Source organism: Kogia breviceps, chromosome 4, assembly GCF_026419965.1.
Source record: "Kogia breviceps isolate mKogBre1 chromosome 4, mKogBre1 haplotype 1, whole genome shotgun sequence".
Taxonomy (NCBI): domain Eukaryota; kingdom Metazoa; phylum Chordata; class Mammalia; order Artiodactyla; family Physeteridae; genus Kogia; species Kogia breviceps.
The window spans coordinates 47,975,975-47,990,736 of record NC_081313.1 but is presented as its reverse complement, the minus strand read 5'-3'; the positions used below and the strand labels follow the sequence as shown (position 1 = coordinate 47,990,736).

Sequence of the window (14,762 nt, the reverse complement as noted above, 5' to 3'; positions counted from 1 at the left end):
TGGCAGTCAAGATCGAAACACAGATAACCTCACTCCAAATTCAGCTATTTAGGCTGTTCTGAAAGGCTTTTGAATGGTCTTTAACAGAAAGAGACATTACTTCAGCTTGGTCTCAGGTGGACTCAGACATCTGTATTTGAATGGCAGACATATCAAAATGCATGGATGACATAATTTGAGAGGCCTAAATACTGATGTATCTGTTCTGGCCCCTGCCCAGACTCCTTGTTAGCAGCAGACGGAGGGACACTTTGCAAATGGGAAGAGTTGGCCCTACATTTAATAGCCTTTGGAACCTACCAGGGCTTTTTGCAGAGCAGAATAAATATACCCCTACTCAACAAGAAACTGGTTCCATGACTTCTTAAGTCCAAATCTCACACAAGTATTTTTAAATGGCTTTCTAATTTCATTTATTTTGTTTAACTCAAATCATAGAAACAGAATTTAAAATTAAAAGGAGACTTTAGAAAGCAACACATTATTATGCACTTATTAAAAGAATGAGAGTTCTGTCTGTTTGACCCACTGTGGTATCAATAATAAAAGCAAGCTGTGGGTATGACTCCATTGAAAAAATTAAAATCTTAACTCTTCATGTTTGTATGTGACTGTAAGAGCATAGTGAAATGTACAGGACATACACCAGGACAGTGGTTAGCTCTAAGAGTCTGATACAACTAACTATAACAAAAAAGACTAAATACTATTGGTATTTAAATGAAAATGTAAGATACAAAGCTCTATAATAGCATGGAAACAAAAAAATATATGTACATAGACAATGACTAAAAAGATATACAAACAAAAATTGATTTAAGTATCAAAATTATGGTCAATTTTTATCTTAGATATCTGTGTTTTCTTGACTTTTGCAGTAACAGAAAAAAGAAACAGATGATCTTAATCAAATTGTTAAAACAATAAACACAGGGACTTCCCTGGTGGTGCAGTGGTTAAGAATCCACCTGCCAATGTAGGGGACATGGGTTTGAGCCCTGGTCCGGGAAGATCCCACATGCTGTGGAGCAACTAAGCCCGTGTGTCACAACTACTGAGCCTGCGCTCTAGATCCCGTGAACCACAACTACTGAGCCCGCGTGCCGCAACTACTGAAGCCCATGTGCCTAGAGCCCATGCTCCGCAACAAGAGAAGCCACCTCAATGAGAAGCCCACACACTGCAACGAAGAGTAGCTCCTGCTCACCACAGCTAGAGAGAAAGCCCATGTGCGGCAACGAAGACACGACGCAGCCAAAATCAATCAATCAATTAATTAAAAACCGATAAACACTAATTTGTAAAAAATTTTAAATAAAGTATAAAATAATATTAGTTTTTTAACAAAAAAACTTTTAAAAAGGCTTTCATTCAGGTATATTTAAAAAGCAAACACACTACTCTTTCTAAGGGTGTGGATTCTAATGTTGTCAATTAATTCTAACAAATAATCTCAGCAAAGACAGAAATTATTTGTGCTTTACTTTCACTCTGATGTGCAAACACATGCAATTCTGCCCATGGTCTGTACCACATGCACTCGCTGCCCAGCGGCATGACTGCTGAGCTCTGCTGTCACCAAAGGCTCTCCCTTTGCAAGCCTGCTCAGCCTTCCAGCAGAAGTACTGCAGGATGAGCACCCAACCCCCTCTGTAGGGATATCTCTTCTGACAGCCCCTCTGGAGAATGCGGGTGTTCTGCTAAAAGGAGGAGCCCTGGTGCCTTTAGGCACAACAGCTATAAATATTGCCCTTAGAAACTAGTCCTGACTTCTTATCCCTGGGCCAAACCATAAATGAAATGAACTCTTTTTTTCCAGAGGCTGGACCACTTCCTAAGAGTTTTCTAAAGCCTATGGAATAGTCATATTTAACCAAGGGGAAAGCAACCAAATGGAAAGTAAAAAAAGTAAACTGTAAAATGTTAGGATAGCAGTCACAAAAAAGCAGATGGGGAGTGAAACACAGAGAAACCTCCAAATATAATAAAGTTTAAAAAAATCAAATTTATTGCCTATGGAGACATAAGCATACCTTTTCCTAGCAAAAGAAGAGAATAAATGTTGAATTGTTAAACTTGAAAATTCTGAGCTTCTGGAAAAAAACTTGGGATATAAGGGGTAGATTTATTTTCTTTGAAGTTATTAAATAAAATCATCATGGGCAATAAAGATATGACAGATTTCAAATACTGAATTCCCAAGGCAAATACCTCTAGACAAAGGAGAGCCAGACAATCATCTTTCCCAAGGCCTGAAACTTCTTTTCGATTGGACAAGTCCCTACGGAGTAATACATATTATTTTCTTTCTTTGTAAAGACTGAAAATACTATGCTAACATCACATTTCATTCTCAGCACATTGTCCAGCTCTTTCTAGGAGTACCAACTCCAGATGGGGCCAGAAAACAGAATGACAGTCTTGATTCCTGAATCCTTCTGATGTCATTTAACTCCCACCTTGCATCTATCATAACTTTAAAGTCTTCCAAGTTTTCTCAGAAAAGGGGGAGCAGCAGCACAAACTTACATAAGAAGAGTGACAGAGTTAGTGAATGAAATTTTTATTTCCAAGAGTTAACTACTTTAAAGATTTGGTTCTGAAAGAGAGGAGAAAATTCTGCGGTAGCTAGCTGGGACGATGGGGGCAAGGAAAGATTTTTTAAGATGAGAGAGACTTGAGCTAAATGGGTGGGTTCAATAGAGAGGGAGAAGCTTAAACAAACAAACAAACAAACAAAAACCAGTACAGAAATGAGAGACCAAGATTCTTAAGAGGCTATCTGAAAATGTCTGGGAACATTTCTTAGTTGTCCAAAGACCGGAGGGCACTATTAGCCTACAGTAGGTGGGAACAAGGATGCTAGACAGTCCTTCACAATAAAGAATTTTCCTGGTCTGAATGCCAGCAGCACTCCATGCTTCTTCAGCCCTAGTCATTAAATGTTTACTTGCTATATTCTAAAACTAAGAATTTTTAACTGATTAAATTGTATAGTTGCCCAAATATGAACTGACCAACAGATATAAAAACACACAAGCCTCTCAATATTTTGTTTTACAATATACTACACATCCATTCCATTATTTTTAAAAATATATTCAAACTAAATAATTAATAGGCAATTTTAACACATACTAGTAGTATATGTATTATATCCATCTGTATTCTGAGAATATGAAAGTTATAGAAAGGTCTCACATAAAAATTAAAACACACACACACATACACATTCAAAACATATTAAGTCCGTGAGTTACAGTAAGTTCTTAAGTGAGTAAAATAATTTTCCCAAATCTATTATAAGTTACTGTTATAAACATAGATGCACAATTAGGTAGATACAAAGTGAGCAGATTACCACTGTGTACTCACCTTGGTTAGCATTCGCACCCTGAGGCAGAGCATTGGTTAAGTTAGGTAATTCACTGCCATGATTTCCATCTTCCCATGGACAGACATCAACACCATTCCACTTTTTCAACTGTTTTAGCCAGCTGGCCTTCTGCTCCAACTTGCAGTGGGGATTTAAAACTATACACATCCACAGAGCACCTAAATTAAAGGGGGAGAGGAAAGCAAATTTTTTAAAAGTTTACAAGTGTCCAATCCTAATAGCTAATGATAAACCATTTCAAAACAGACCCAAGTCTGCAGTTTTATAATGCAATTCTCCCTTGTCCAAGCAACAAATCTCACACAGAGGTTAATGTAAAGAGGACAAAAGAGCCCAAATTTGAACCAAAGAGTCCAAACACTGTTACATATAAAGATGAAAGATATTTCAAATGGTAATTGTAATCACCTTCCTACTTTTGTGACATTTGGGGCAAAAGTCAATAAAGAATACAACCTTAAGGACCAATTTGTTACTTTAATTTATAAGCAGATTTTATTCATGAATGCTGCAATAAACCACTCTAAATGGTTCTGTGCAAAAATTAAATTTACTTTTAAAAGTATCTTTTTAAAATAAAATCATAAAGGCATAACAATGGACACAAACTATTTTCCAGTCTCCTTATAAGCATTTCAAACTTTATTATGCTCGTTAATTAGTATGCATATCCATATATCAACAGATCTTTTAATAAAATTTACTTAAACATGCTTCCCTAAATGATTTAACCAGGAATTAACCTTTATATAAATGAAATCACTAAATTTATGTCTTTTTGTGAATGAAATCACTAAACATTTATCAAAAGTTCACTTGCTTTAAAATGAAAAGACAACCTATGGACTCGGAGAAAATATTTCAAGACAATGCGACTGACGAGGGCTTAATTTCCAAAATACACAAATATCTCATATAGCTCAATATCAAAAAAACCCCACAAAAAACAAACCAATCATAAAAGGGGCAGAAGACCTAAATAGACATTTCTGCAAAGAAAACATACAGATGGCCAACAGGCACATGACGAGATGCTCAACATCGCTAATCATCAGAGAAATGCAAATTAAAACTACAATGAAGTGTCACCTCACACTGGTCAGAATGTCCATCATCAAAAAGTCTACAAATAAATGCTGGAGAAGGTGTGGAGAAAAGGGAACCCTCCTACACTGTTGGTGAGAATGTAAATTGGTACAGCCACATATGGAGAACAGTATGGAGGTTCCTTAAAAAACTAAAAATAGAGTTACCATATGATCCAGCAATCCCACTATGGGGCATATATCTGGAAAAGATGACAACTCAGATTCAAAAAGATACATGCACCCCAATGTTCATAGCAGCACTATTTACAACGGCCAAGACATGGAAGCAAGCTAAGTGTCCACCAACAGATGAGTGGATAAAGATGTGGTATGTACATACATACAAACATACACACACAATGGAATATTACTCAGCCATTAAAAAAATGAAATAATGCCATTTGCAGCAACATGGATGGACCCAGAATTTATCACACTAAGTGAAGTAAGTCAGACAGAGAAAGACAATGTTATATGATATCACATGTGGGATCTACAAGTAGTACAGATGAACTTATTTACAAAATAAACAGATTCACAGACACAGAAAACTTATGAATACCAAAGGGAAAAGGGAGGGAGGGATAAATTAGGAATATGGGACTAACAGATACACACTACCATATATAAAATAACATGGATTTACTGTATAGCACAGGGAACTACAGTCAGTACCTTGTAAAACACCTTTAACAGAAAAGAATCAAATATGTATATATATATTTTTTGACTATATATATAACCAAATCACTTTGCTGTACACCTGAAACTTACACAATATTTTAAATCAACTATACTTCAATTAAAAAGTTAAAAAAAAAAAGTTCACTTGTGTTTTTGTTGTTGTTGTTGTTTTTGCAGTACGTGGGCCTCTCACTGCTGTGGCCTCTCCCATTGCAGAGCACAGGCTCCAGATGTGCAGGCTCAGCGGCCACGGCTCACGGGCCCAGCCGCTCCGTGGCATATGGGATCCTCCTGGACCGGAGCACGAACACGCGTCCGCTGCATCGGCAGGTGGACCCTCAACCAGGGAAGCCCTCACTTGTTTTTCATAGGAAAAGCCCTAATGAATTTAGAAGGTATAACTCATAATTTGAAAAATTAAGGTACTGATAAAATTTGTCATTCCTTTCTACATTTTTTCAAAAAGATAGCTAATTCAAGCAAATATTTCACAAGTTTTAGAAGTTCAAGTTTGGGAATTCCCTGGTGGTCCAGTGGTCAGGACTCCATGCTTCCACTGCATGGGTAAGATCCTGAAAGCTTTGCCATGTGGCCAAAAAATAAAGCTTTTACTTTACCAATTTCAAAACAAGACAGATACCAGTACTTCAAAGCCATTCATAACACTTTCTTTGAAAAGGTTTGTATGCGTATCTGTTTTTATTTTAATCAATTGTGTTAACCAAGTGAATAATACAGGTAAGAATGGTCTGTTTATGTTTTGTTTGTCCAAAAGAGATGCTTTACATTCTTCCACATTTAAAATTAGCAGTCTTCCCTGGTGATGCAGTGGTTGACAGTCCGCCTGCCAGTGCAGGGGACACGGGTTCGTGCCCTGGTCCGGGAGGATCCCGTGTGCCACAGAGTGGCTGGGCCTGTGAGCTGTGGCCGCTGAGCTTGAGCTCCTCAACAGGAGAGGCCATAACAGTGAGAAGCCCGCGTGCCACAAAAAGAAAAAAAAAAATCACTAGATAGGATTAATAGTAGAATGGATATGACAGAGGTAAAAGTCAGTAAATTTGAAGATAGAAATGATCTCATCTGAAGAAGAGAGAGAAACAATCAGAAGAAAATGAACAGAGCCTTAAGACAGGTGGGAAAATATCAAAAGTAACATTTGTATCATTGGAGATCCAAAGAAGATGAGAAACAGATACAGAAAAACTCAAAAGAAATAATTATTGAAAACTTCCCAAAATTGAAGATAAGCTGAGCTAACCAAAAAATCCATGCCCAGTGATAATCAAATCACTGAAAACCAAAGAAAAAAGTAAAAAATATTGAAAACAGTCAGAGAAAAATGAAATGCCACATAAAGGAGAATGACTCAAATAATTATTCTTGTCAGAAATTATACAGGACAGAAGACAGTGGAGCAATATCTTTAAAGTGTTAAAAGAAATGGAAATATCAACCCAGAGTTGGCAAAATATCATTCATGAATGATGGTGAAATGAAGGCCTCCTCAGATCAGGAAAAACTAACAACATGTATTGTTCAAGAGACTTGATGCTAAAGGAAGTTCTTCAGGCTGGAGAGAAATAATACCAGAGGGAAACTTGGAACTATATGAATAAAGGAAGAGGAACAGAAATAATAAATACCTAAGTAAATGTCATGGACTACTTTTGTCCTTCTAAGTTCTTTAAGATAAGTATGACTACTGAAAGCAAAAACGTGAACATTGTCTTATGGTATTTTAAACGTATGTAGATGTAATACACATGAAAATTATAGCATAAAGGAGGAAGAGTAAAGGGACCTATATGGTTGTTAGACTCTACATTCTTTTTTAAGTGGCAAAGTAAAAACTCAAAGTAGACTGTTTAATGTTAGGTATATTTCTTGTAATACTGAAACCATTAAAAAAAAAAAAGGAGATACAAACAAAAAGGACAACAGATAAATTAAAATGAAATACTAAAAATAAAATGTTTTAAAATAATCCAAAGAAGGAGAAAAGAAGACAGGAGGGAGGGAACAAAGGAACAAAAACAGAGAGGATAAACAGAAAAGAAGTGATTAAATGGTAGACCTACATTGAACTACATCAATAATTATAGCAAATGTAAATCATCTAAACATACCAATTAAAAGAGATGGTGAAATCAGGTTGAAAAACAAGACCCAACTCTATGCTATGTACTAGAAACCCTCTTCAAATATAATGACATAGATAAATTAAATGGAAAAGGATGGGAAAAGATACACCATGCAAACACTTTCAAATCAAAGTTGGAGTGGCCATATTATTATCAGACAAAGTAGACTTTGGAACAAGAAATGCTACACCAGATAAAGTGAAACATAACATGATAAAGGGGTCAGTTCTACAAAAAACATAACAATCCTAAATGAGGATGCTGCACCTAACATTAAGACTTCAAAATATATGAAGCAAAAAGTGACAGAGCTGAAAGGAGAAACACACAAATCCACAGTTACATTTGGAGATCTCAATACTTCTCTCTCAATAACTAACAGAACAAGTAGACAGAAAATTAGCAAGGATAAAGAATACCTACAACAATACTATCAACCAACTTAATCTAACTGACATTCATAGAATACTCCACTTAACATTAGTAGAAAAACAAAACAAAACAAAATCTTATACTTTCTAAAATGCACAAAGAACATTTACCAAGGTAGTCCATATTCTGGGCCATAAAACAAACTTTGACAAATATTAAAGAAGTGAAATCATACAAAGTATATTCTCTAATGTAATAGAATTAAATTAGAAATCAGTAACAGGATGATATTTGGAAAATTCCCAAATATCTGGGAATTAAACAACACAATTCTAAATAACTCATGAGTAAAAGAAGTCACAAAAGAAAACAGAAAATATTTTGTTCTGAATGAAAATGCAAATAAAATATATCAAAACTTGTGATCTACAGCTAAAAAGAGTTTAGAAATTTATAGTATTAAATGCTTGTATTGGAAAAGAAGGAAAGATTCAAATCAATAATCTAAATATCCACCTTAAGAAACTAGAAAAAGAATGAGAAATCAAAGCCAAAGCAAGCAGAAAGAAGGAAATAACAGATCAGAAATCAATTAAATGGAAAACCACCACCTAAGTTTTTTTTAATGAAACCAAAAGCTAGTTCTTTAAAAAGATTAATAAAGCTATAATCGTCTGACCAAAAAAAGAAAGGACAAACTATGAGTATCAGGAATAAAAAAGGGCACATCATTATAGATCCTAGAGGCATTAAAAGGCTCATAAAGGAATACTATGAACAATTTATTCCCATAAATTCTCCAGCTTAGATGAAATGGACAAATTCCTTGAAAAACCACAAACTACCACAGTTCTCTCAAGAAGAAATAATAACCTGAATAGCTTTAAATTTATCAAAGAAATTAAATCTGCAGTTAAAAACTCTTAACAATGCACGTCCAAGATGTTTCCCTGGAAAATTCTACCAAATAGTAAAGAAAGAAATAACACCAATTCCATACAATACCTTCCAGAAAAAAGAAGAAAGGGAAGGTTTTCAACTTATTTTATGAGGCCAGAATTACCCTGATAGCAAAACCAGACAAAAAACATTACAAGTAAATATAATTACATGTCAAACACCACAACAAAATATTAGTAAATCTAATTAAGAAATACATAAAAAAGAAAACACACCACAACTAAATAGGGTTTATCCCAGGAATGCAAGGCCGGTTCAACATTAAAAATTAGTGTAACTCACTATATAGCAGACTAAGGAAGAAGAACCATATGACCATTTCAACAGATACAGAAAAAGCAACTGACAAAATTCAACATCCCTTCATAATAAATAAAACTCTCAGCAAACTAGGAACAAGATAACTTACCTGATAAAGGTCATCTGCAAAAAAAACCACCTACAGTTAATATGATAATGGCAAAAGACTGAATGTTTTTGCCCTAAGATAAAACAACAAGGCAAAGATGTCTGCTCTACAACTCCTATTCAACATCACACTGGAAGTTCTAGCCAGGCCAATAAAGCAAGAAAAGGAGATTAATGACATAAGATTTAAAAGGAAAAAATAAAATAGCCTCTATTTGTAGACAACGAACCTACAAAAAAGGTAAGTAAGTTTAGCAAGGTCATATGATACAAGTTCAAAGCAAGAAACCAACTGTATATCTATGTACTAAATTTGAACAGTTACAGATCAAAATTTACCCCCCAAAAGCACCAATTATAATTCTATCAAAAAACATGAAATACTTAAGTTATAAATCTAACAAAACATGTACAGCGTCTCTATGCTAAAAACTACAAAACACTGACAAGATAAATCAAAGACAATCTTAAAAAGCAGACTAGAAACCTCAAAACTATTAAGATATCAATTCTCCCCAAATTGATCTATATATTCAACATAACACTACTCAAAACCCTAGCAGGCACTGGTGTACATACTGACAAAAATATAGAATGGCCAAACAATTTTAAAGAAGGAAAAAGTTGGAAGGCTCCCCAGCACCTAATTTTGAGACTTTGTATAAAGTTAAGAGTAATCAAGACAGTGTATGATTGTGAAAGAACAGGTACCTACACCATTATATAGATTAGGGAGCCCAGACTTACATAGATATGGTCAATTCAAGGTTCAAAGCCATTCGATGTAGAAAAGATAAATCTTTTCAAAAACTAGTGCTACTACAATTGGATATTCATAGAAAATGAACTTAAATCTACAACACACAGTTTATTAAAAATTAACTCAGCTAACTTATTAAAAACTAACTCAAAATGGATCACAGACCTAAATATAAAACCGAAAACCATAAAACTTCTGGAAAACATCTTTGTGACCTTGAGTTAGGCAGAGATAATCTTAGATACAATATCAAAAGCATAATCCATAAAAGATAAAATTTATCAAGTGGACTTCATCAACATTAAAATCTTTTGTGCTGCAAAAAAACAATATAAAGAGAATGAAAAGACAAGCAAGCCACAGATTGGGAGAAAATATGTGCAAATCATACATCTGACAAAGAACTTGTATCTAGAATATTAAAATCCTTCCCAAACTCATCAAGAAAACGAATAACCCTATTACAAATGGGCAAAAAATCTGGAAAAGACACTTCACTCAAGAAGATATACAGATGGCAAACTGCTGATGAAAACATGCTGAGCATCATTAATCATTATGAAAATGAAAACAGAAACTGTTTGCAAATGACATGATACTATACATAAAAAATCCTAAGGATACCACCAGAAAACTACTAGAGCTTATCAATGAATTCAGAAAAGTTGCAGGATACACAATTAATATACAGAAATCTGTTGCATCTCTATACACTAATACACTATCAACGAACTATCAGAAAGAGAAATTAAGGAAATAATCTCATTTACCATCACATCAAAAAGAATAAAATACCTAGGAATAAACCTACCTAAAGAGGTAAAAGACTTATAGTTGGAAAACTTTAAGATGCTAATGAAAGTAAATGAAGATGACACAAACAGATGGAAAGATACACTGTGTTCTTGGATTGGAAGAATTAATATTGTTAAAATGACCATATTACCGAAGGCAATCTCCAGATTCAATGCAATCCCTATCACAATACCAATGGCATTTGTATGGAAACACAAAAGACCCCAAATAGCCAACACAATCTTGAGAAAGAAGAACAGAGCTAGAGGAATCACACTCCCTGACTTCAGACTATTCTACAAAGCTACAGTAATAAAAACAGCATGGTACTGGTATAAAAACCAGACACATAGATCAAAGGCACAGAATAGAGAGTCCAGACATAAACCTATGCACTTACGGTCAATCACTCTGCAACAAAGAATATACAATGGAGAAAAGACAGTCTCTTCAATAAGTGGTGCTTGGAAACTAGACAGCTACATGTAAAAGAATTAAATTAGAACATTCTCTAACACCATACACAAAAATAAACTCAAAATGGATTAAAGACCTAAATGTAAGACTGGAAACCATGAAACTCCTAGAGGAAAATATGGACAGAACACTCCTTGACATAAATCCTAGCAATATTTTTGGGGATCTGTCTCCTAAAGCAAAGGAAATAAAAGGAAAAATAAACAAATGGGACCTAATTAAACTGCAAAGCTTTTTGCACAGCAAAGGAAACCACTGACAAAACGAGAAGAAAATCAAAATAACAAACAACCCGATTAAAAAATGGGCAGAAGAACTGAATAGGTATTTTTCCAAAGGCATGCAGATAGCCAGTAAGGCATATGAAAAGATTCTCAACAGTACTAATCATCAGAGAAATGCAAATCAAAACTACAATGAGATATCATCTCACACCTGTCAGAGGGGCTATCATCGAAAAGAACACAAATAACAAATGTGGAGAGGATGCAGAGAAAGGGAAAGCCTCATACACTGTTGCTGGGAATATAAATTGGTGCAGCCACTATGGAATATAGTATGCAGGTTTCTAAAAAAAAAAACTAAAAATAGAACGACCATATGATCCATCAATTCTACTCCTGGGTATACATCTGAAAAAAAAACACTAATTCAAAAAGACACATGCACCCCAATGTTCATAGCAGCATTATTTACAATTGCTAAGGTACGGAAGCAACTTAAGTGTCCACGAACAGAAGAATGGATAAAGAAGATGCAGGGCTTTCCTGGTGGTGCAGTGGTTGAGAATCCGCCTGCCAATACAGGGGACATGGGTTCGTGCCCCGGTCCGGGAAGATCCCACATGCCACAGAGCAGCTGGGCCTGTGAGCCATGGCCGCTGAGCCTGCATGTCCAGAGCCTGTGCTCCGCAATGGGAGAGGCCACAACAGTGAGAGGCCCGCGTACCACAAAAAAAAAAAAAAAGATGCAGTGTATATACACAGAATGGAATACTACTCAGCCATAAAAAAAGAATGAAATAATGCCATTTGCAGTAACATGGATGGACTTGGAGGGTATCATGTCAAGTGAAGTAAGTCAGACAGAGAAAGACAAATATTGTATGATATCACTTATATGCGGACTCTAAAAAATACAACAAACTAATGAATATAATAAAAAAAGAAGCACACTCAGATACAGAGAAGAAACTAGTAGTTACCAATGGGAAGAGGGAAGGGACAATATAGGAATAGGGGAGTAAAAGGTACAAACTATTATGACAAAAACAAGCTACAAGGATATATTGTACAACACAGAGAATATAGCCAATATTTTATAAATAACTATAAATGGACTATCTATAACCTTTAAAAATTGTGTATCACTGTATTGTATACCTATAACATATAATATTGTACATCAACTATACTTCAATTAAAAAAACATACGACATACCACTACACACCTATTATAAGGGTTAAAATTAGAAAAAGAAATTTAAAATCTGAAAATACTACTGGCAATCAGAATGCTCATAATTGCTGCTGTGAGTGCAAAATGATATAGCTACCTTGGAATATGGTTCAGCAGTTTCTCATGAAGTTAAACATTTACCTTATGACCCAACAATCCTACCTCTTGGGATTTGCCCAAGAGAAATGAAATCTTAGGTTCACATAAAAACTTTACAAGAATGTTTATAGCAGTTTTATTCGTAAATGCAAAACACATCCAACCTGAATGTCCTTCAACTGGTGAATGGATGAACAAACTTGGTGCATTCATATAATAGACTACTACTTAGCAACAAGAAACAGACCACTGAAATACACATAATATCGCAAATGCATTATACTAAGTGAAGGAAGCCAGAATCAAAAGGGTATATATGTGTACACACACACTTTATTACTCCATTTATGTGACATTTTGGAAAAGGCAAAACTAAATGGACTGAGAATAGACTACCAATGCTAGGGACAGGGAGTAGGTGATGATTATAAAGGGACTGTGTGAGGGAATTTTTGGAGGTGATATAACCATTCCATATCTTCATTGATCACATGACTCTATGCCTTTGTCTAAACTCAAAATTGTACACTAAAAATGTCAGGTGTATGTTTTTTTGTTTTGTTTTTTTTTTTGGTATGTGGGCCTCTCACTGTTGTGGCTTCTCCCGTTGCAGAGCACAGGCTCTGGACATGCAGGCTCAGTGGCCATGGCTCACGGACCCAGCCGCTCCGCGGTATGTGGGATCTTCCCGGACCGGGGCACGAACCCTCATCCCCTGCATCAGCAGGCGGACTCTCAACCACTGCGCCACCAGGGAAGCCCAGGTGTACGTATTTTTATAGTTAAGTATTTATGGTATGTATTTTACACTATAGTTAGGAATTTTACTGTATGTAACAAAGTAAATTTTTAAAAATTGCTAATTAATATATGGATCAAACAATTTTATCTACTGGTATTCCAAAGACCTAAGTATGAGTGCTCTCTCTGCAGGATTTCTCTACAAGCCAATGGACATTGCACAAATCACCATCCTATTAATCGTATGCATTTCCCATGCCAAGAACCAGGAAAAACAGCTTCAAATGAAACATGACCACACACTGTCACAAAGCAAGAGACAAATCAAAATGGTGTCTAAAGAACCTGTAAGTGGCAGCCTTTCCTACTGAATCCCATTGGAAAATGGGATACAACTTTACCAGGCTTTAGATTTTGGACTGATGGACAACATAACAACACAAAATAAGTTACATGGTAATAATTAAATTAAATCTAACGAATGCTGCAGATTGGATCAAAAACTGGCATTTCTATTTATAAGGCTACACTGAAGTCATTTTACAAATCATCAAATTATCTTTTTAAAAAATAAAATTATAATATTCAAAAGGTAATGCTTCAGAATTAAGAATCTTTCGTGTTTTTCTTCCAAGATGTTTCTGTCTTACAATTCTACTACTCTTGAATACTTTATCAGATAAAGCTAAAATCAAAAAGTTGCTCTTTCATTCTCAGGTTGTTAGTATAGTATCAAGGTTCTGTGTAAAAGGGCAACCAAGTACATTAATATGGACAAATAATATGTAAATGTCTATCCAAAATAAGTTGATTTATTTTCTAGGTGTCTATTTTATAATTCAGAATTCTGTATTTCAGTCCACCTGTGTGAACTATAATTTATTTTGGAAATCAGCTTAAAAGCACCATGTCAACTAAAAGCTAAGATAGAACTAACTTCAACCTAAATGTCCATTAACAGAGGAATGGATAAAGAAGATGTGGTACATATATACAATGGAATATTACTCAGCCATAAAAAGGAACTGAGCTGGGTCATTTGTAGAGACATGGATAGACCTAGAGATGGTCATACAGAGTGAAATAAGTAAGAAAGAGAAAAACAAATATTGTGTATTAACGCATATATGTGGAATCTGAAAAAACTGGTATAGACAATCTTACTTACAAAGCAGAAATAGAGACACAGACATAGAGAATAAACCTACGGATACCAAGGGGGGAAGTGGGGGGATGAATTGGGAGATGGGGATTGACATATATACACTACTGATACTATGTATAAAATAGATAACTAATGAGAACCTACTGTATAGCACTGGGAACTCTACTCAATGCTCTGTGGCAACCTAAATGAGAAGGAAATCCAAAAAGGAGGAAAC

General features: G+C 35.1%; 1 protein-coding gene across 1 annotated transcript in view; it reads right to left on the bottom strand.

The window, feature by feature from the left end:
- Positions 1-14,762, bottom strand: part of ZSWIM6 (zinc finger SWIM-type containing 6) — a 222,509-nt gene that overhangs the window by 21,208 nt on the left and 186,539 nt on the right. The window contains exon 5 of the mRNA XM_059060965.2: positions 3,376-3,555. Coding sequence (XP_058916948.1) covers positions 3,376-3,555 — 180 coding nt within the window. The remainder of the gene's footprint in view (positions 1-3,375; positions 3,556-14,762) is intronic.